The sequence below is a fragment of the Chelonoidis abingdonii genome, chromosome 1, assembly GCF_003597395.2.
Source record: "Chelonoidis abingdonii isolate Lonesome George chromosome 1, CheloAbing_2.0, whole genome shotgun sequence".
Taxonomy (NCBI): Eukaryota; Metazoa; Chordata; order Testudines; family Testudinidae; genus Chelonoidis; species Chelonoidis abingdonii.
The window spans coordinates 132,625,055-132,646,259 of NC_133769.1; the positions used below are offsets into that span (position 1 = coordinate 132,625,055).

Below are 21,205 nucleotides of genomic sequence, written 5' to 3' on the forward strand. Positions count from 1 at the left end.
CTTGTTACTTTCATTTTTAACAATGAAATAATTTCAATGATCTCATTAACATTTTGCCGTTAATCCTATTTGTTCATATTGTGCATTTGTATCCATCTGGAGAATTAAACTAACCTCGTCACTTTCATTTTTATTCAGCCTTTAGTTTAATTTAACCAACCGAGTCACTTCGAGTTTGTGTCTCTTTTGCTGTAGCACAATGCTGCAATGTTTGGGTTGCAAAATTCAAATATAGTTGAAAGAAGACGTAACTCTCCAGACTGTGTGCAGGAAACTTCCTCTCACTCTTGTGGTCCTGCATGAAGGCTGTCTACACTAGCATTCCCTGTGTTTCCCAGCCTCTGGGGAGGGCAGGGACTGTTCACTTCTGCTCTCCACCATCCCCAGGAGTAGGATCCCCAGAAGAGGACAGGGAATGGTGGGGATGAGTCAGGCTCATAATCCACCCCTCCCATGACTCCCCTTCACCCGAACCAATGCATAAAGCAGGGCTGGGGTGTTGTGCATGGGGAAGCAATCTTCTCCCTAGGATGGTGCATATCGTACACACGCACACGCTTGTTGTGCAGCGATTTCCCAGAAGAGATGGTGTGTCTGAGGCACAGTTTCCCCCGTGTTCCTCCTGGGGTAAAGCTGTTTGGGGCAGAGATGTAAATGCCAGAGACTGGACCGACATACGTTTATTGTTTTAACCAGAATATTTTCATGAGTGAAGAGCTGCTTTTCTCTCCATGTTAAACTGATAAGGAGAGCCTTCTGTGGGCAGCGCAAATGGTCACCTTAGTAAGAATGCCTGTTCGGGAAAATGGTGTCAAACTGTTGTGGAATCATGTGGCAAAACAACAAGAGGAGTAGCTGATAGATATAAAGTCCATCCACATTTTGAACTGGAGATATAATGCCCAGCTCAGGAAGGCATATTTGTGCTAGCTCTAATCTAGCAGTGTGCTAGACATAGAAGTGTAGCTGCAGTGGTGAGTGAAAGGAGGCCCAAATACAATCCTGTCTGAGTCACTAGGTATGTACGCAAGTGGCTAGCCCCTCCAGCTGCTTGTCCTGCCATGTTACACTCTATTTTTAGTGCATTAGCTCAATCAGAGCTAGCACAGGTTGGTCTACCCAAGCTGGAAATTACAGCTCCAGCTCGAAGGGTAGACATACATTTGAGTTAACTTTTCAGCTTTGCCCTCAGAAACAAATTCTTTAAATTGTGATGCATGCCTCATTGCATCAGACTCAATCTGAACCCTTAATGTATTTCAGGTCTGTATTGGAGTCTGATCCTTATTCATCTGAGGGCAGGTCTACGCGTAAAACATTGCGCTGCTGTAGCACGTTAATGAAGATGCTCAACATTGACAGGAGAGAGCTGTCCTGTCAGCATAGTTAATTCATCTCAATGAGAGGTGGTAGCTGTGTTGGCAGGAGAAGCGCTCCTGTCGACATAGTGCTGTCTATCCCGGGGGTTAGGTCCGTGTAACTATGTTGCTCCGAGGTATGACTTTTTCACACTCCTAAGCGATGTAGTTATACCAAAGTAATTCTGTAGGGTAGACCTGCCCAGAGTGGTCCTTACATGTGGAGTCCTCTTAAAGTCAGTGGGACTCCTAAGCATTGTTAGTAAGAGCTGCCAGATTAGGCCCATAATGTTTTGCAAATTTTCAGATCATCTCTTCAGATTTGGGCAGTCATGAAAATTATGATAGGTGGTAGCCTTCAGCAGTGTGCATTTATGTTAAATACCCACTTACACTTCTAGACAGAGCTTAGTGAGTTTGGAGGTTTCCGCTTTGTGTGCAGTCAATGTTGATCACAGTAGAAACACGCAGGCAACACTGACGGTCTCTATACAGCCTTTGCATACAAGAGAAGTACAAGTGGAATTCAGAGTGGGTGCTGAGAAGGGATTATATCTGTACCTGTTTCATCACTACCTCTGTTGATGGCTAACTTTCATAAACATTAAATATCACCTAATTTTTTCAGCTTGTTTTCCTCTACCTAGGGCAGGAGCATAAATCTTGGAAGTGTGGGGAGGGGAGTAGCAATGAATTGGTCTGTGTTACTGATGCTTTTCTGTCATACTACTGTTACTTTTCTTAAGAATGAATGAGAGATGTCCAGTGAAGTTAGCCAAAAACCCATCAGAGAAGAGAGGTGTGTCCATATTTTTTTCTCTGAAAGTCTTTGAAAACTCTAAGGATTCTTGTGACTTGAGTAAATATATTCTAGTGAAATAAGATTATGTTTATGGTCTGAACTTCATTTTGTGTTTAGTCTTAAACCACTGATTATTGGTAAAGAAGTCAAATAACCTTAGTTTAAAAAATATATACACCTCTACCTCGATAGAACGTGGTCCTCGGGAGCCAAAAAATCTTACCGCGTTATAGGTGAAGTCGCATTATATCGAACTTGCTTTGATCCTCCAGAGTGCGCAGCCCCACTCCCCCAGAGCACTGTTTTACCACATTATATCTGAATTCGTGTAATATCGGGTCGTGTTATATTGGGGTAGAGGTGTATATCAATAATACTTGTGTATCATCACCTAACTTACAGTAATATATTTCCTCTGTGAAGGGGCCTTTATTCTTGTGATTAGAATATGTAGGCCTACATTTTCAAAAGTGTCTAGTGGTTTTGGGTGCCTCAGTTTTTGGGTGCTCAAATGGAGACGTCTTAAAGGGCCCTGATTTTTCAGAAATGCCATCTGCCTCTGGAAATCAGGCCCCTTTACAGTGTCTCAGGTTGGATACCAAACATCACTAGTCACTTTAGGGCATGAGGTTTGTGGGAACTGATGTACAGCTTATCGTGGATGTGGTTACATTTCCAACGTATGAGAGTAATGACTCATTTTCTAATTTCTGCTTGCAGTATCCATAATGGAGTAATAGCAGTGTTCCAACGTAAAGGGCTCCCAGATCATGAACTTTACAACCTCAACGAAGGAGTTAGGTGAGTACCACAATCAGAGAGAGAGACGTTGCAGCACAGTTTTTAGAAGACTGATGTTGTTGGCCAGTAATCGTTGCTGACAACTCCCACAGTGAGGCCTTCTTTCTTCAGTTTGTGTTGGAACTGATCAAGAATATCATTAATCTGTCCTTATTGGTTAGGTGTTGGTTACTGTTCAGCTGTGTTTACTGCAGGACTCTTGTCTGCACATCAGAGGGAAAAACTAAATGTAGTGACCTGCCTGTGTCGTGGAAACAAATATAGTCCTGTCTCAACCAGTCTGTAGCGGTCTAGATGACATTTAGAAAACAAGAGTGCAAATCCAGAGCAACAGTGTTGACCTTAGTGGAGTTACTCGTGATGTGCTCCCATATACCTGGAAACAGAATCTGGTCCACAGTTTTCTTTTAACAGCAGATTGGCTATTTTTTTTTTCAGATTGCTCTTGCATAATGTGCCAGGTTATTTCTTTTAATTAGTTTAATGATAAACCTGCTTCACATGTTTTGCTCAATTGATCATTCATTTTGCTGTGCTTGGGGGACAACAGTTGCTGATGATTCATACCAGAGCTGATTGAGGGCACATTGCAAAATCTAGATCAAAAGCTTCTGTCATAAACAATGCATTAGTAGTGTGAAACTCTGGAGTAAAATAATGCATACTCTTGCTTAGAGGTTGGAAATTCCAGTTATGGTAGCATCCTCAGGGCTCCTGACCATTTGGAAATGATTCCCACGGATGCAGCAAAACACAGTCCAAAATTATCGGTTTCAGGAAATGTGTAGACCTTTCCTTTGTGAGGCTGTATAAGGCACTAACTTGTGTTGTGGGTTTGTGGAGACCTTAACCAGTGGGAGTTCCAGGAGTAACACAAAGCAAGCCTGGCCATTGGGCCACCTTGTAAGAGGTTGCAGTGTAAACTGGCTTAGGCAAAAGGGGCAGGTGTAGCACTAACCTCTGCACGCATCCCTCAAGGTGGCTAGCAGGATTATCCTCGCACAGTCCATCAGTGTGAATAAGTGCAAGGTGGTGCCTAGCCATTGCAGGAGAGAGTGGGGAATGAAAAGAAGAAATGATTCACTGCTCATCCATCCAGTGTATATGCAGAGTCTGCTCCTTGGAACTGTAGAGTCACCAAGCATAGTCCAGTTTAATCTTGCATAGCAAGAGCTTTCCTGCAGGGTTCATTTGTCAGAAAACATGAACAGATTAAAAAACCATGATTAAGTTAAAACCCAGCTAGCCTTTCCACTTTTATGTAGAGGTTTGCTTCCTCTTAGGCTCCAAGTTAGGTTGACCATCCTCTTAACAGCAATCCTCCTTTTCAGTGACTACCCAGGAATTGTTTTTTATGAAGCTTCTGATATGTCCAGTGATCCTTCATAAAAACACTGTTGTGAAGGGAGTATAAGTGGCTTGGAGGATTGTGCAGGGGTCATGAAGATCTGTATCAAGAGGAAGCATTTGTTCAAATGTCAACTGCTAGACAGTCTCTTAAGCTGGTTAGAACACATTTGTGCACACAGCAGCAGAAGCTGTCTCTTCTGAACTGTCCACTTTCTGACTTAACTACATTTTTCTACTGCACGTGGTCAATATGAAGTTTTTGAATCCTCATGGCTATTTAAAATCAGAACTTTTTTCAAATTTAGTTAAGCACAATGAGGACTATTTGCATGGCTCAGTTCAAAGGTCATACTTCAGACATTATTTCTGTAGCTGTGTCCAAAAATTGAAATTAATGTTATTCTGAAGTGGGACAGATATAATCACCCTCTCATAACTCAGACATCACTGCATTCCTCTCCCCCTCACCCCCGCCCCCCAGACGTGATCTTTAGGCAAAGACCGAGCCTGGAAAATTTCACCTCAGATGCTGTATTTTCTTCACAGTTACAGGATAATAAGAGAAGTTATTTTCCAGCTATAAACAATGCAGGTTCTACTGGCAATTCTTGTAATTAAATCATGAAAAGAATTGAGTAGCATCATAACACAAATATTAATATGTGGGGAAATAAGTTACACCTACAACATTTGTGCATCTGTGACTCCCAAAACCATGTGTGTTTGTGCATGAGTACTTACATGTGGTGTTATCTGTTTTGTACATGCATATGAAGGTTTTCTGTGTCCATTAATTGTACCCACAAGTATCAGGTCTTCAGCTGATTTAAATTTGTGTAGGACCATTTCCTTCAGTGGAAATACATTGATTTACACCAGGTGAGGATCTGGCTCATAAAATTTATGGGTACCACTTCATGTTTGAAAGTTTGACCCAAGTGTCATTAGATAGGCCTTTCTTCCTTCTTTCCCACCTGTCCTTTTCTTCCTCCTCCTTCCTCATGGAAGATGCAGAAAACATCACAATGGATCAAGGTGATTTTTTAATACATACAACATATAGCTGTAGTAAGATACATGTCTTCTCTGCAGCATTAGGACTTGCGATTAATATGATCTGAATAAGATATATCTTTGCAACATTAGATCTTTCATACCAACATGGGAATATTTCCCTTTTAGTGCAGTATTTAAAATTTCTGTTCTCCATGATTTGCAGATTTTCCCTCGCCAAAATCACCGTTACATTTGAGGCTGATTGGTCTCTGGGTTGGCAGTCTTGGCAGACCATGTAGCAAGTCACTAGCAGAACCAGAACTAGAGTTCCAGAACTAGGGTTACAAATGAAATGCATGCTAGGGTGATAAAGCAGATGGTTCCCCAAGTTAAGTAGCTATAGCTCTGAGTGCAAATACATTCCAAGAAAATGATAATCAACCCATTAGTGCTCTGTACCCTGAATACTGCTATTAAAGAATCATAGAGGGCCTGGCTTCGTTTATACCAAAGCGCCTTTTCACCACCACCAAGAGAGAGTAAATTACATTTAGGGCCAAAGGGACTGATTTTACTTCACTTGCACTATCATAAATCAAGAGTGACTAGTTTTACATCATTGTAAAACAAGTTTAAGTGAGGGAAGAAATAGCTCCAAAATATAATTGATTTATATCCTGAACTCCTTAACACAGCTTTCATTCTGTCCTTATCAGTTGGTTCAATGGGAGTTTGGCTGAGAAAAGGTTTAAGGTAATGTTCCATAATTATTATAGTCACCTTAATTTTCAGCCAAGTTAAAAAAAAAAAAAAAGTCAAATCAAGAATTTTTAACAAAAACCTATATATAGAATCTCTCCGCCTAACTCTTTTTTTTTATCTCTGATGGTGTGATATTAATAACTATATAGTGGAGACCTGCGGGAGTTCTCTTTTCTTATACTTTTAGTTGGATGTCATTATTTACACTCCTCAAAAATTAAGGAAGAAATAGAAGGAAGAGGAAACGGTGAGGAAGCAGGATATCCAGTATTAAAGATGATATATATTTATAGCTGCCTCTCCTCTGAGCTTCAGGATGCTAATTGGATTCAAGCAAGGCAAATTTCAGCAGCATTTCCTCAGTTGTTGAAAGATTTTGTATCTGATGAAAGAATCCCTTTCTTCGCGTCTTTCATGATTTAATAGCTCAAAAAATAAAGGTCAGCTATAATAAAGAACTAGATTTTTTTTTCATTCTGAGTAGCATTTAGGAGTCAATTTCAAAGTCAGCCAAAGAAGAAGCAACATGAAGATATAAAAGGACATTTTATGTGAGTTTATATCAGCTTCTTAATTTGTAAAGTCCTTAAACAGACAGAGTAGATTTAGAGCAAAAAAGATACAAGCCTCACACGAGTGCAAAATGGCTCTTGGTAAAATGAGAACTGTTTAAATATCACGTCTCATATCTGATCAGAAATCTCATTTTAATTTAACCAGCATTTTTCCCTGGACTCCATCACAGAAGTATATGTAGTCAGACATAGCTATTCAGTACTGACTATTGCCTATGGCCTGATAGATTGGTACAATATATTTTATTAAAAAAAAGAAAAGATATACATTTTTGCAAACAATTTTGTTGGGTTCGGTTCTGCTTTGGATCACTTTTTAGTAAGGATAGGTACTGAGGACATCAAACACTGATGTTCTAATGTTTTCCAAGGACCTCAGCATTCTGTTGATAATTAGTTGAAGTCAGCAATAAAGTACCAGTATTGTTAGTGATTCAAAGGGGAGAAAGCACCCAGTGCTGTCAGTTCTGCCTCTACCCTGTAAGTAGAGATACTAATGCATCCATAATCATAGAATATCAGGATTGGAAGGGACCTCAGGAGGTCATCTAGTCCAACCCCCTGCTCAAAGCAGGACCAATCCGCAGACAGATTTTTGCCCCTTTAAGGATTGAACTCATAACCCTGGGTTTAGCATGCTGCATTTCATTGTTCATGTAAATGCAGGCTGTGTACTTTTTAGCTTTATTTCTTTCTCATTTGAACTACTAAGTACCAAGATTTTAGTTCATCAGAGCCTAGGGTTAGTTTTCTAATCAAGAGAATGCCATTTTATAATCAACATTTGGAACTCCAGTAATTAGCCATCATGTCTAATGAAGGTATGAAGCCATCTATGTATTAGCTATTTACAAACCACCTAATAGAATCAACAAGGAAGTTGGGACTGGAGTTTGAAGAGCCAATAACTTGAAGGGAAGGTGGAAATAAAGAGAGTGCCATGTAACAATGTCCTCCAATATTCTTTTTCTGAGCTGTGATACCAAGGTTATATTGCAGAGTGAGGTCTGGAGTTGTGGTGTCTCTTTCATATGAGAAATAAAATCTCTGTGGAAATTTACTGCCCTTTCATTATAGACTAGATTCAGCCAACCTTACTTATACTGAGTTGTGCCTTATTCCATGACATGTCCCATTGAAATCAGTGGGCCTGCTTGGGAAGTAAGCTACTCACCAGGAGGCAGAATCTGGCACAATGCACCATGTCAACAGTTGAGATGAACTGAGATTTTTGTGAATAACCCCTAGATATGAAGGTCAAAGTGTTGTAGGCAGAGAGTGCTCAGTAGAGGATCCTTAGCTGCAGGATTCACTTTCCATATTTCATCCAACAAATCCTGGGTCTGTTGACCTTCAGAGCATTATTCAAGGTTTATCTACTCACCTAGACTGAGCTTTCGAAAGCCGACTAGGGGATTTGAACATACCATTCCCAGTAATTGTAATGGGAGTTGCATGACTAAGTCCGTTAGCTGGCTTTGACCATTTCGACACTATGCTGTTATCTGAAGGAGTGTGTCTGAGTCGGTTGAGTTTCTAGGGGAGAGTTCTTTTCATGCTGAATTTTGTCCGGTTGGGCTCTCTTGAAAATCCCACTCCTTGTTTTAATTTAATTTCATGCGTTCCTAACATGTCTGCACAGAGTGCACCAAGGTCATGATGGGCATATTCTTATCAATATAAAGGAATAATAATAGATGTTGACATGCTCCTTTTCATAATGGCAGCTGTCGCTGGACACTGCATGGGAGAATGTGCTGAATCTTGTAGTGTTCCACAAGTAAGTTTCCATCTCCTGTGAGGGTTTTGTGGGGGAGGATAAGGCAAAAGAGGGGCATATAGAGGGGAATGGATTGCTGAGCTTCAGAAATAGGGCATTTTTTTTTAAAATTAATTATTTTTCAAGGCCAGAAGAAGGGAACAAAGGGAAGGGAATGGGAACCACACACAACAAAGTGTCTGCATTCATATATTGTGAAACTTGTCTTGTACGACCACAGTAGGGACCAAAATATTTAATTGAGGTGCTCTTTAACCAGATTTCACAGATGGTTGTATACTGAGCTCCTTCAGTGGTCAGATGAGGCCAGATTTTCAAGTGTTCAGCAACTACAGCTGCAACTAGCTTCTCAAAATTGTTCAGCACCCGACATGCATCAAGTGGGAATTTGCTGCATAGGTCTTGTTCTGGTTCTCTACATGGGCAAATTTCACCTTGAATACATTGGTTCTGGCATTAGAGCTGGTGGAATTCAGTTGTTTCATTTGATGGTGGTTTATGGGAATTTTATTTTGTGTAGGTTGGCACTCCCACAGTTTGGCTTAGAGGCTCTCAGCTGAAGGAGTCCCCAAACTGAAAGTGATATGCTGCATTTTAACTTGATTTTGCACTGAAGCCATGTGAAACTTGGGAGTTTTAGTTTAACTGGCCCAGATTCACTCTGGATGATCATGACACTTGGCTCAGTTTCAAGCTTGTCACAAAAATCCAGAGAGTTTCACTGGGGTTTCAGGTTTCTTTATGAATACTTGGCACAACTCTGTTATTAAAGTTACTTAGGGCCCAAACCTGCAGTCCAGAGCTCTAAAAACTCAGACCGCACCTCATTAAAGCAAGCCAAACTCTCATTCCTTTGGAATTACATCATTTCTAAATCTGCCAGATTGCTCAGAGCCACATACCAGCATAGAATGCTAAGATTTTTCATATTCTTCCACTTCTGAAGTGAAATTCTGGTCTCGGTTACATAGGCGTAAATATAAAGTAATGCCAGTGACTTCAGTGGTGTGATACCAAATTTATACCAATGCAGCTGAAGGCAGAATTCAGCCTCTCTTCTTTTAGTTAAGAAAATCACTCCAGACATATGTGTATTTGTACCACAACTATATTCATTAGCAGGTCTAAATCTCCAACAATAAATATTTCTGATCATTTAAAGATGTTGGTTTAAGGGTTTATTATAGTGTGTTATCCCTGTTTAATATGCTTCGGGTTAAACATTTTTAGAAGGAAAGATATGCAACTTAAAACACTTTGTAAGATCAGCAATCTTCTTCTCTTATACACAATGCACATTGGGTACAATTTGTTGATTGTATAAATATTTTTTTATTCTCTAATACAGGCAGCTACTGAAAACTGAGCTGGGATCCTTTTTTACTGAATACCTGCAGGTTTGTGGGGCTTTTTTTTTTATTTAGCTTCTTAAATTTGTCAGTGCTGCTGAGTAAAATTATTTGGCTGAACAAGCAGTAGGTAAATCCTTTTGTGACGGGTTGGATCTCAGAAATCCCTTTGGGAACTGCCAATTGATGTGCCAAGACTACTTCTGCTCCTGCTTTCCCTGCCAGCTTGGACTCCAGCACCTTGTCTTGCTGAGCCAGACACGCCAGTCTGCTCCAACACAGACCCAGGATCTGAACCACGTGTCCCAAAGTTGCAGACTTAATTTAACTGAAAGCAATTTAAGAAGTGTTCCTGTCTTTAACACTCAGAGGCCCAACTCCCAATGGGGTCCAAACCCGAAATAAATTGATTTTACCCTGTATAAATCTTATGCAGGGTAAACTCATAAATTGTTCGGCCTCGCTAACACTGATGAAGAGATTTGCAGACCTCTTTGCCCCCACCAGGTATTAATACATACTGTGGGTTAATTAATAAGTAAAAAGTTATTTTATTAAATACAGAAAGTAGAATTTAAGTGGTTCCAAGTAATAACAGACAGAACAAAGTGAATTACCAAGCAAAATAAAATAGAGCACGTGAGTCTATGTCTAAGAACACTGAATACAGATAAAAACCTCACCCCATACGCTTCCTTTTACAGACTAGTCTCCTTCTAGTCTGGGTCCAGCAATCACTCACACCCCCTAGAATTAATGTTCTTTGTTCCAGTTCCTTTCAGGTATCCTTGGGGGTGGAGAGGCTACCACTTTAGCCAGCAGAAGACAAAATGGAGGAGTCTCCCACAGGCTTAAATAGACTTTCTCTTGTGAGTGGAGGCCCCCTCCTCTCTCCTATGCAAAGTCCAGCTCCAGGATGGAGTTTTGGAGTCACATGGGCAAGTCACATGTCCTTGCATAGCTCAGTTTTTACAGGCAGCAGCCATTGCTTACCTGCTACCTTGAGCGTCCTCATGTAGACTTCTTATGTGGATTGGAGCCTCCTAAGATCCATTGGCCCTTAAGTGCTTTTTGATTGGGCACTTAATTTCTACATTCCTTTCTCAAGAAGCTGACCAAATGCTTTACAAAGGCTATTTAGAAATCAAGGAAGTACACAGCCAATATTCGTAACTTCAAATACAAAAATGATGCATGTATACAAATAGAATGAATATATTCAGTCATAACCTTTACATAGATATGTTACATGGCATATGTAGCATAAAACATGTTCCAGTTATATATACATTCATAAGCATATTCCCATGAAGCCTTGTGGGGTACACCATCACACCTTTACCTTTCTATTACCTTAAAGTTAAGGATAAAAATAGGATTTGTTCCCCTTCCATCAATTTTCGTGTTACATTGGTTGAAATTTTATACCAGGTCAGATATTGAAATATTTGACCAGAGGTCTTTGTACCACATGTATTTTAAGGACACTATTAAGGAACTTTATTGGGGTCACTTATAAAGGAAGAATTCAGATTATGGCTACAGAATGGATAATATTTGCCCCTAACTGTGACAGTGGGATTCCTATAAATACTATTTGTTCCAGTATTCTGACATGATTTATTATCTTGATTTGAAGCACTCTAAAGTCTGTGGAAAGACTCCTGTTGACTTCAGTGGGTTTGACTTCAGGTCCTGTTATGAGCATTTATTGACTGAGATTTGGTTTTAATATTTCATTTTATAGTGAAAGCCCACATCTAATATAAATCTCAGCATAATACAGATTTTTATGAAACAGATCCTTTTCAATAGGGTCCAAATATTTAATTTAGGTGAAAATTCTGTGGGATTCCTCAAGTTTCTTGTGGTATAATTAATCAGGAAGCCATTTATTAATAATTATACATGAACTTACTTTTAAAATACAATTTACTACCTCCCTTGCTGATTAAATGTTGTATGGCTTATGCTAATGTTTGTAAAAAGCTTTGATATCCCCAGATGGAAGTTGCTATACACTGGAAGAGCTAAGAATATGATTATCATCATCATTTTACAAGTGTCCTAGTAGCTTTAAACAAGAAAATGGACATAGACGTAAAACTTCATTAATGAACAGCAGCCATTAAAACAGCTTGCTTGTTTAAAAAAAAATCTACAATGACTTCAAAGAAATATGGACTTGTAGAAATAAAAGGTGTGTGTATTTTATTTACAGAATCAGCTGCTTACAAAAGGCATGGTAATAATGAGGGACAAGATCCGGTTTTATGAAGGTAACTCTGACTTCAGCAATGATGCAGCTGTTCAGTAGGCTGGATCTAAAGCATACTGAAATCAATGAGATTCATTTCACTGATTTCAATGTGTTTTGGATCAGGTCCCATAACAGCAGGTTGTTCCAGCGTCACTTACAGTTTCATGTTCCTATTGGCTTCCACTGAGGAGAAATGTTTGCCTAGCACATCAGCTAACCAAATCTCCTGTTTGGATGTTTATATTTTCATCCAGTTATAACCTGTTTAAGATTAAATAGCTGTGGAAAACAGAATACAATATTTAATTAAATGACAATGTAAACCCTGCAATCCCATTAGCTGAAAAGTCATGGGAACACACCCTGATCTCACTTACACCTGTGTATATCCTGAGTAATTCTGTTGTCTTTAGCAGAGTTACTCTGGGTTTACATTGGCATAAATGACGTCAGAAGCTGTGCCATTGTGTTATCATGGCTCCATTTGTGGTTATATATGTCACCTAACTGAGGCAACTATTAATGAGATTTCTTTTATATTTGAAAGAATCAATCCAAGTACACCTCTACCCCGAAAGAACGCGACCCAGTATAACATGAATTTGGATATAATGCGGTAAAGCAGTGCTCTGGCGGGTGGGGCTGCGCACTCTGGCGGATCAAAGCAAGTTTAATATAATGCAGTTTCACCTATAATGCGGTAAGATGTTTTGGCTCGTGAGGACAGCGTTATATCGGGGTAGAAGTGTATTAAGTAAATAAATGGAGAGAGAAGGAACAAAAATTCAGAGTATTGGCCAGATTCTGCTCTCCTATACACCAGTATAAATCTCGAGTATCTCCACTGAAGACAGTTGTCCACTGGAATTACTCCAGATTTTCATCAGTGTAATTAGGAGTAGACTCTGACCCTGTCTCTTGACACAGACACTTGAGTTTCTCCCACTTGCATTCACTAGAGATCTGCGAAAGAGGCGGTCAAATCAGTCTTTTAATGAGTACATGAATGCAGAAAGAAAAAAATACCTCTTAAAATTGCTAGCACAAATTCACTGGCAGAATTATAGTATGGTCAAATTCTGCTTACCTAGCCTCCAGCTGCTATTTTATCTGAATACAGTATTCGTCATTTCATGGCCTATGCTGTTGTGCAGCAGTTAGAGGTGATTTTTAAATTGGCCATGTCAGCCAGAGGAAGCTATATTTCATTGGCGGGAGAAGTAATTTCTGAATATAGATTATAAAATAAAACATCTGAGAACCTTTTGGAGTCCAAGACAGTTTTAAAGAAATGCAGTTTTCTTTCAACTGCACCACAATGTCAAAACGTCTCTTAGTCTAAATACGGCATTTGATCAATTTCCTGGAGAAAGCTATTGGCATTACTTAACAGCTATCCCTGAATTTTAAATGTGATCTTTTCATTGCTGTCTGCTTATTCGATTGGATCAAGACTGTTATTGAACCCAAATCTGTTAATGAAAAGACAATTCCCCTGACCACAGCAAACAGAAAACATATTTGACATTACATTCCTCAAACTCCTCTAGAGCCAAATAGAGTGCTTTAATTATTTAACATACCACCTACAAAACCACAGACTGTAAGGATTTCAAGGTTTTCACAGCTTTCTTGCAAATTATAAATCAGATTTTTCAGTCTCAAACTGGTAAATCAAAACGAGAAACCAGTCAATTTTTAAAATCACACTGTACAGGTGCATTTTTTAAAAGTTGATATTAGACTGATATCAAATATCAATAAAATTTAAGATGCAAAACTGAGAATCAAACATTGAAATGCAGCTTGCTTCTCCTGTAACTGAAATGAAACTCAGAAACCTTGCATGTATAAAATGTCAACAAACTCTTAGGCTTGATTGCTAATTTGATTTAATGCCATATATAGTTTACTTAAAACAGGTCATTAAAAAGTGCGTGGTGTAAAAATATTGTGGGACCATGGAAAATATTATGTGTCTGTTTCATACAAGAATGACCACATCAGGCCTATGTTTATATGAGCTGAAGTTTCCTTTATCTCTGCAAATACTGTAGGAAATCCTTTGCTTGACAGTAAAACAAACGTTCTCAAAGGACATGGAAGTCAAATTCTTTTGTGTGAAATATGCTAATCACCAGTTGATTCTAAGCATTCTTCCACATCCCACAGTAAAAGGCCTGTCTGGGAAAATGCAGCTTACTGTGCAGATAAAGGAGCAGCTGTTCTGAGTCACTGTTGTTGCTGCATTGAAATTCGTTGCTTTACAAAGTAGACAGTGCTGAGCAGGCTGCCCACAAAATATAAGAGATGAGCGAAGGTAAAGACACTTTCCCAACAGGATTAGGGTTGCCGACTTTCTAATAGCAGAAAACGGAACACCTTTGCCCTGCCCCTTCTCCTAGGCCCTGCCCCCTCTCACTCCATCCCCCCCTCCCTTGTTCGCTCTCCCCCACCCTCGCTCACTTGCTCATTTTCACCAGGCTGGGGCAGGGGATTAGGTTGAGGGAGGGGGTGAGGGCTCCGGTTGGGGGTGTGGGCTCTGGGGTGGGGCTTGGGTGACCAGAGAGCAAATCTGAAAAATCAGGACAGGGGATGGGGGGTAATAGGAGCTTATATAAGAAAAAGACCCGAAAATCGGGACTGTCCCTATAAAATTGGAACATCTGGTCACCCTAGGTGGGGCCGGGGATGAGGGCTTTGGGCTGCAAGAGGGGGCTCTGGGCTGGGACACAGCATGACCACATGGACATCATTGCACTGTTTCCTACAGATCCTGGAATTTTCAAACCGTCCCTGTGGCTTATTCCTTGCTGGGACAGGGGAGGAACAATGTGGTGGAATCTCCATGTGGGGATCTTCAGAGATTTAATCCCCCGTGTTCCCTCCATGGAGTTTTACTGCAGGAAGCAGGGCCAGTCTGGCTTTGTTATATTCTGTAAGGAGCTCTCTGACTAAGCTTTGTGCCAGAAGTCCCTCAATTTAGTAAGAGCGTTTAATTGTGTGATCCAAAAGACACAGATACTGACTGATACTATGTACAGGCGGGGGAGATGCTTCTAAAATAACTGTCAGTGATTCCCCTTTGTTCTGCAGGAACTAGTATATTACATCATTTCCTGTGTTGCTCAGTTAATGCCACTGACTAAGTGTTCACAACATAAAACAAGTTAGTGAAGCTCTTATGTTTTTACAGGACAGAAGCTGCTGGATTCCTTAGCTGAAACCTGGGATTTCTTTTTCAGTGACGTTCTGCCCATGCTTCAGGCTATTTTCTATCCTGTGCAGGTGAAATATTACTTTGTTACTTTAGAATCCAGACGAGGCTGTTTGACGGGTTGAGCAACAAATTGGCACAACTGTTAAACTATTCCTGAGGGGCCAATCTGTTAGTGCAGCTGTTCTGAAGAGTCAAGTCATTTGCATGAATGGTGAAGTACTCATCTGAAAAACATGAAGGGGGAACTTTGAAAAGAGGAACTGCGTGCAGTGAGGATGTTTAGCCCTCATGTCGGCTTACACTAGAGTAAACGGATATGAATAGTAAAATGAAGATGGGCAATCTGTGAAGCAAGCACAGCTCTGTTGACTTCATGTACGTCTCTAGCTAGACGTCATGCATGGATATATCTGAAGTGCCTGCACTTAGTATAGTGTTAAAAATGTCAATGGAAAATTTTATACTGTGTATGTCATTTTCAGACACTTCCTGTTTTGCTGTTGGTGTACTTCTTCGCTGGTGTAAATTAGCTCAGATTCATTGACGTGAGTGGAGTTGCACTAATTCACACCAGCAGAGAATTTTACCTGAAATCATTTTAAACATGCTTATGGCACTTGACCTCCTTGTGGGAAAAAGCCTGGTTTTCAGAAACATCCTCCTATTTTGCAGGGTTAGCTTTGCATCTGCAATTGATAAATCTGTTAATTGGGTAACTAAATGCTGTCAGTATGATCATTTGCACTTGCAGGCACAAAATCCTAGTTCTGTGGAAAAGTTGAAACTTTATAAATATGTTGTTTCTGCAAGTAAAGGAGACAGCTGAAAAAATTCTTAAAGCATGTAAAGCATACAGGGCCACATTGTCCACTGACTTGTGCCATGTGTAGCCATTTAAACCAGTACAATCACCAACAAATCAGAATATTGGGTGGAATTTTCAGAAGTATTTTGACACCTAGTGGGATTTTCAAAAGCTGCTAAGTAAATTAGTTGCCTATGTCCCTCTCAAATCAATGGAAGTTAAGCACCAAACTCACTTTGGTGCTTTTGCTAATCCCACTAGGCACCTACTTACATCTTTAGGTGCCTAACTTTTTTTGAAAATCTGCCCCTAGGAGAGTTAGGAACACAAGTCCCATTCTCTTTCTATGAGATTTGTGACTGGGATTTTCAGAGGAATCTAAATGTGTATCTGAGTACTAGTATATCCTAGGGATGAGCCCTTATGTCACCAATTGAACTAACTATACTAGTGCAAACCCTAGTGTAGACAAGGAAATGGGGGCTTATCCCTAGTACAGACAAAGACAGAGGCTGCTATTGCTGCTAGAAACACGGTCTTTGGGCAGGATCTGTTTTTAGTGAGATGCGGTCTTCCCTGGAGAAAAAGTAGTTGCATGAAATCAGGATGTGAAGCATCAGCTCTGTACGCTAAGACAGTAGCACAGGCAGGTTTTGAGCAGTGGCGGAACGAGGGGGCCAAAGGGCCTTTGGTGGTACTCACCTGCAGTTATACCTATTGGCTTGAAAAGGTGCCAGACACAAACCTAAAGGCCACTAGGGGGCTGGTCGCCCCCTCTCCATTAGCTCTGCCACTGTACTGAGGGTTCCCTGAATTTTAAAGAGAGGGGGAGCCACCGCTGGGCAGAGCTGGAAAGTCCCAAACCTAGACAGTGTGAATTCCCACCCTGCACCCAAATGGGGGAAAATAAACAGAAATTCAAACGTTGCCCTTGTTAAAATACTCTTAAAACTTTATACTACTATATTTAGGGTTCCAAACCATTCTTACAGGGTGTAAATTCAGGAAAGATCCCTGATTACATGCGTATCCAGATGTGGCAAAGTTACCACTAACACTTCTTCCTGGCCAAATGTCTTGCTGCAACAACTTTTGCCTGAGTTTCCCCCACTGTCCTTTGGCCACGCCTGGATTCTCTGACAGTCCTCGTCCGTCCCTCTGACCCTGGACAGTCACCCCAGCCCTTCCAGTTGAAGTGCAACCCAGCTCTTCCCTGAGGGAATCCCCACAGCCTCTCTCCTGGGAGCATCCCTCATTCCCCCTCCCCCTCCCCCTCACTGTTACTCTGGGTTCAGCTCTCTGGCTTTGGAGAAGTCAGCAGGTAAACGCCTCTGTAGCTCCTCTGCCATCAGCCTTCTTTGGCCCTCGGCTCTGGAAGTCTGAGTTAGAGCCAGCAGGCAACTGCCTCTGCTGCTTTTTGATCTTCAGTGCTCTCCAGCCCTGGTGCTCTGGCTTGGGGACACCAGTCAGCAAACCCGTCTTGCTGCTCTCCTGCCTTCAGCCTTCTCCCAGGCACCATATAAAGTCTTCTGGCTCTGGCAGCTCTCACCTCCTATCATTCCTTTGACTGACCCAGGCCCTGACTCACCAGGTCTCTCCTCCTCTAATATCAAGAAGTACCCTCTTGTAAACCCAATTAATTGACCAAACTGGAGTGTGCTGATAAGGCTCTAGCACACTGGCCCTGCTCCCTCTTAAAGGGACAGTATCACCCTCTGACACCAGGTCTTGTATTGATTTGTGGATTACAGACTAAATAATCCAGTCCATGGCAATGATAGACAAGTCGTACAAAAGTATCGTATGAGTCCACACAAAGATTATGGATCTACAGATTGGTTTGTTTTTTGACCATCCCAAATATTTTCACTGAATTTACCATTGCTACTACTTGTAAAGATTTAAGAAAAACACTTATACTTGGGATTTTGACAGTTATTTTTAAATGGCTCATCATTCTTATTGTGGTGATTCTGTTCATAGGGGAAGGAGCCTTCAGTTCGTCAGCTGGCTCTCCTGCACTTTCGGAACATTATAACCCTCAATATTAAATTAGAAGATGCCCTGTCACGTTCCAGAGCCAGGGTTCCACCTTCAATTATTCAGATGCTGCTAATACTCCAGGTAAGGAGTTTGGGTTATATTTTAAAAATCTCTTTCTATGCTGTGTTAACAAGATTTTCAAAAGTGGCCACTGATTTTTGTGTGCCCAGTCTGAGACTTCTTGACCCTGGATTTTAGAGGCACTGCGCATCCACTAGTCCAGGTGAAGCCATGGAACTGTAGTTCTCAACACTGCTGAAAGTGGAGTTCATGGAGATTCAAACTGTGCAAAGCAAAAATTAAGGGACCCAAAAATAGAGACCACTTTTGAAAATTGAGTCTAAATGTATAAAGTTTTGGTATCCGGTTCATATTTGTGTCAGTAACACAACTTTCAAGGGGTGCTATGGGCTGATGCACTAGTATTTCTGGAGATTGGTGGTTTCATCATAATTCTTTGTATAGATTTGATCATGTCAATAAATTCTGTCAAACTTGCTTGCTATTCACAGATGTAAGATTCTAGGTATTGATGTTGTCTTTAAATATTTATCAAGTCCTTGGTCCAGAAATTAGGGATAAGGAGAAAATTACATAGATACAAATTAGGGCTGTCAAGTGATTAAAAAAATTAATCGTATGATTAATTGTGCAATTAATAATAGAATACCATTTAAATATTTTTGGATGTTTTTCTACATTTTCAAATATATTGATTTAAATTATAACACAGAATACAAAGTGTACAGTGCTCACTTTATAGTTATTTACAAGTATTTGCACTGTAAAAAACAAAAGAAATTGTGTTAGGTGAACTGAAAAATACAAGTACTGTAGTGCAATCTCTTTATCATGAAAGTTGGATTTACAAATGTAGAATTGTACAAAAAAAACCTGCATTCAAAAGTAAAACAATGTAAAACTTTAGTGCCTACACGTCCACTATGTCCTATTTCTTGTTCAGCCAATCGCTCAGACAAACAAGTTTGTTTATGTTTGCAAAAGATAATGCTGCCTGTTTCTTGTTCACAATGTCACCTGAAAGTGGGAACAGGTGTTTGCATGGCACTGTTGTAGCCGGCATTGCAAGATATTTACGTGCCAGATATGCTAAACATTCGTAGGCCCCTTCATGCTTCGGCCACCATTCCAGACGACATGCTTCCATGCTGATGATACTTGTTAAAAAAAAATATGTTAATTACATTTGTGACTGGGAGATTGTCGTAAATATAAAGGGAAGGGTAACAATCTATGTGGATGCATCCACATAAAATCCCTCCTGGCCAGAGGTACAGTCAGAGGTACAGAATCATTTTATCTGTAAGGGGTTAATCAGTTCAATTAACCTAGTTGGCACCTGGCCAGAAGGACCAATGGGAAAAGGAGATATTTTCAAATCTGGGGTGGGGAGGTTTTGTTTGTGCTGTCTTTGTTCCCTCTGGATAGAGAGAGAGAGAGAGACCAAGCAGGTAACCCGTCTCTTGAAAAGATACTTTGAAATGATACATCTAAAATTACAGAAATTGTAAGTAAAGGCAAGGAAATGCGTTAGATTATCTTTGGTTTTAGCCTATGAATTTTCCTTATGCTGAGAGGGAGGTTTATTCCTGTTTTTGTCACTTTGAAGTTGAGCCTCGAGGGGAATCCTCTGTGTTTTTAAATCTTTTTATCACTCTGCAAAATTACCTTTCCATCCTGATTTTACAGAGGTGATTCTTTTACTTTTTTCTTTATAATAAAGGCCTTCTTTTAAGAATCTGATTGGTTTTTAAGACACTAAAAACCAAAGGGTTTGGTCTGTGCTCATTTTGTTAACCTATTGGTTATTATATTATTCTCAAGCCTCCCCGGGAAAGGGGGTGAACAGGTTTGGGGAGGATATTTTGGGGATATAGGAACTCTAGTAGTCCTTTTTTTTTAATCTTTGTCTAAATCACTTGGTGGCAGCAGTACAGTCCAAGGACAAGGAAAGGATTTGTGTCTTAGGGAAGTTTTAACCTAAACTGGTAGAAATAAGCTTAGGGGGTCTTTTATGCGGGTCCCCACAGCTATACGCCGAGTTCAGAGTGGGGACGGAACCCTGACAGAGAGATCTGTATATCTCTGGCTCTATTATACCCGCATTCTGCCATATATTTCATGTTATAGCAATCTCGGATGATGACTCAGCACATGTTCATTTTAAGAAAACTTGGCTGAACAAGAAGTAGGACTGCGTGGAGTTGCAAGCTCTAAAGTTTTGCATGGTTTTGTTTTTGAGTGCAGTTATGTAACAAAAATCTACATTTGTATGTTGCAGTTTAACAATAAAGAGATTGCACTACAGTACTCATACGAGGTAAATTGAAAAATACTGTTTCTTTTGTTTATCATTTTTACAGTGCAAATATTTGTAATAAAAAATAATATAAAGTGAGCACTGTATACTTTGTATTCTGTGTTGTAACTGAAATCAATATATTTGAAAACGTAGAAAAATATCCAAAAATATTTAATACATTTAAATTGGTATTCTGTTGTTTAATAATGTGTTTAAAACTGCGATTAATCATGATTAATTTTTTAATTGCAATTAATTTTTTTGAGTTAATTGCTTGAGTTAACTGCAATTTATCGACAGCCATAATACAAATAAATGAAACCAGGGAAACTGTCAGAAGAAAAATAAGATATCCAGAAAGAAAAGCAGCACCTAGTTTGAAAAATATTCAAAGAATGAGGGCTTGCTCAGTGGGAGAGGGATAGCTCAGTGGTTTGAGCATTGGCCTGCTAAACCCAGGATTGTGAGTTCAATCCTTGATGGGCCCCTTAGGGATCTGGGGCAAAATCAGTACTTGGTCCTGCTAGTGAAGGCAGGGGGCTGGACTTGATGACCTTTCAAGGTCCTTTCCAGTTCTTGGAGATAGGGTATCTCCAGTGATATAATGTGTATATTGGAAGTAATGTTTGTGAACATTTGATGAAAGAAAAAAATCACAACAGGATGCATGTGTTAAGAGGGAAAGGTGGCATTTCTTAAAAACTGGGGCAATTGAGATGTTGTGGTTAGTAAATTTTTATATACAGATGAATTTAGAACAAACGAAAGGAAATACTTTTTC

At 40.0% G+C, this 21,205-nt stretch overlaps 1 protein-coding gene across 3 annotated transcripts in view; it reads left to right on the top strand.

The window, feature by feature from the left end:
• PRR5 (proline rich 5) overlaps nt 1–21,205 on the top strand; it is a 147,243-nt gene that overhangs the window by 81,482 nt on the left and 44,556 nt on the right. For all 3 annotated transcript variants that reach the window (XM_032804774.2, XM_032804776.2, XM_032804775.2), the window contains exons 4-8: nt 2,881–2,961; nt 9,773–9,821; nt 11,995–12,052; nt 15,230–15,321; nt 18,042–18,182. In XM_032804774.2, coding sequence (XP_032660665.1) covers nt 2,881–2,961; nt 9,773–9,821; nt 11,995–12,052; nt 15,230–15,321; nt 18,042–18,182 — 421 coding nt within the window. The remainder of the gene's footprint in view (nt 1–2,880; nt 2,962–9,772; nt 9,822–11,994; nt 12,053–15,229; nt 15,322–18,041; nt 18,183–21,205) is intronic.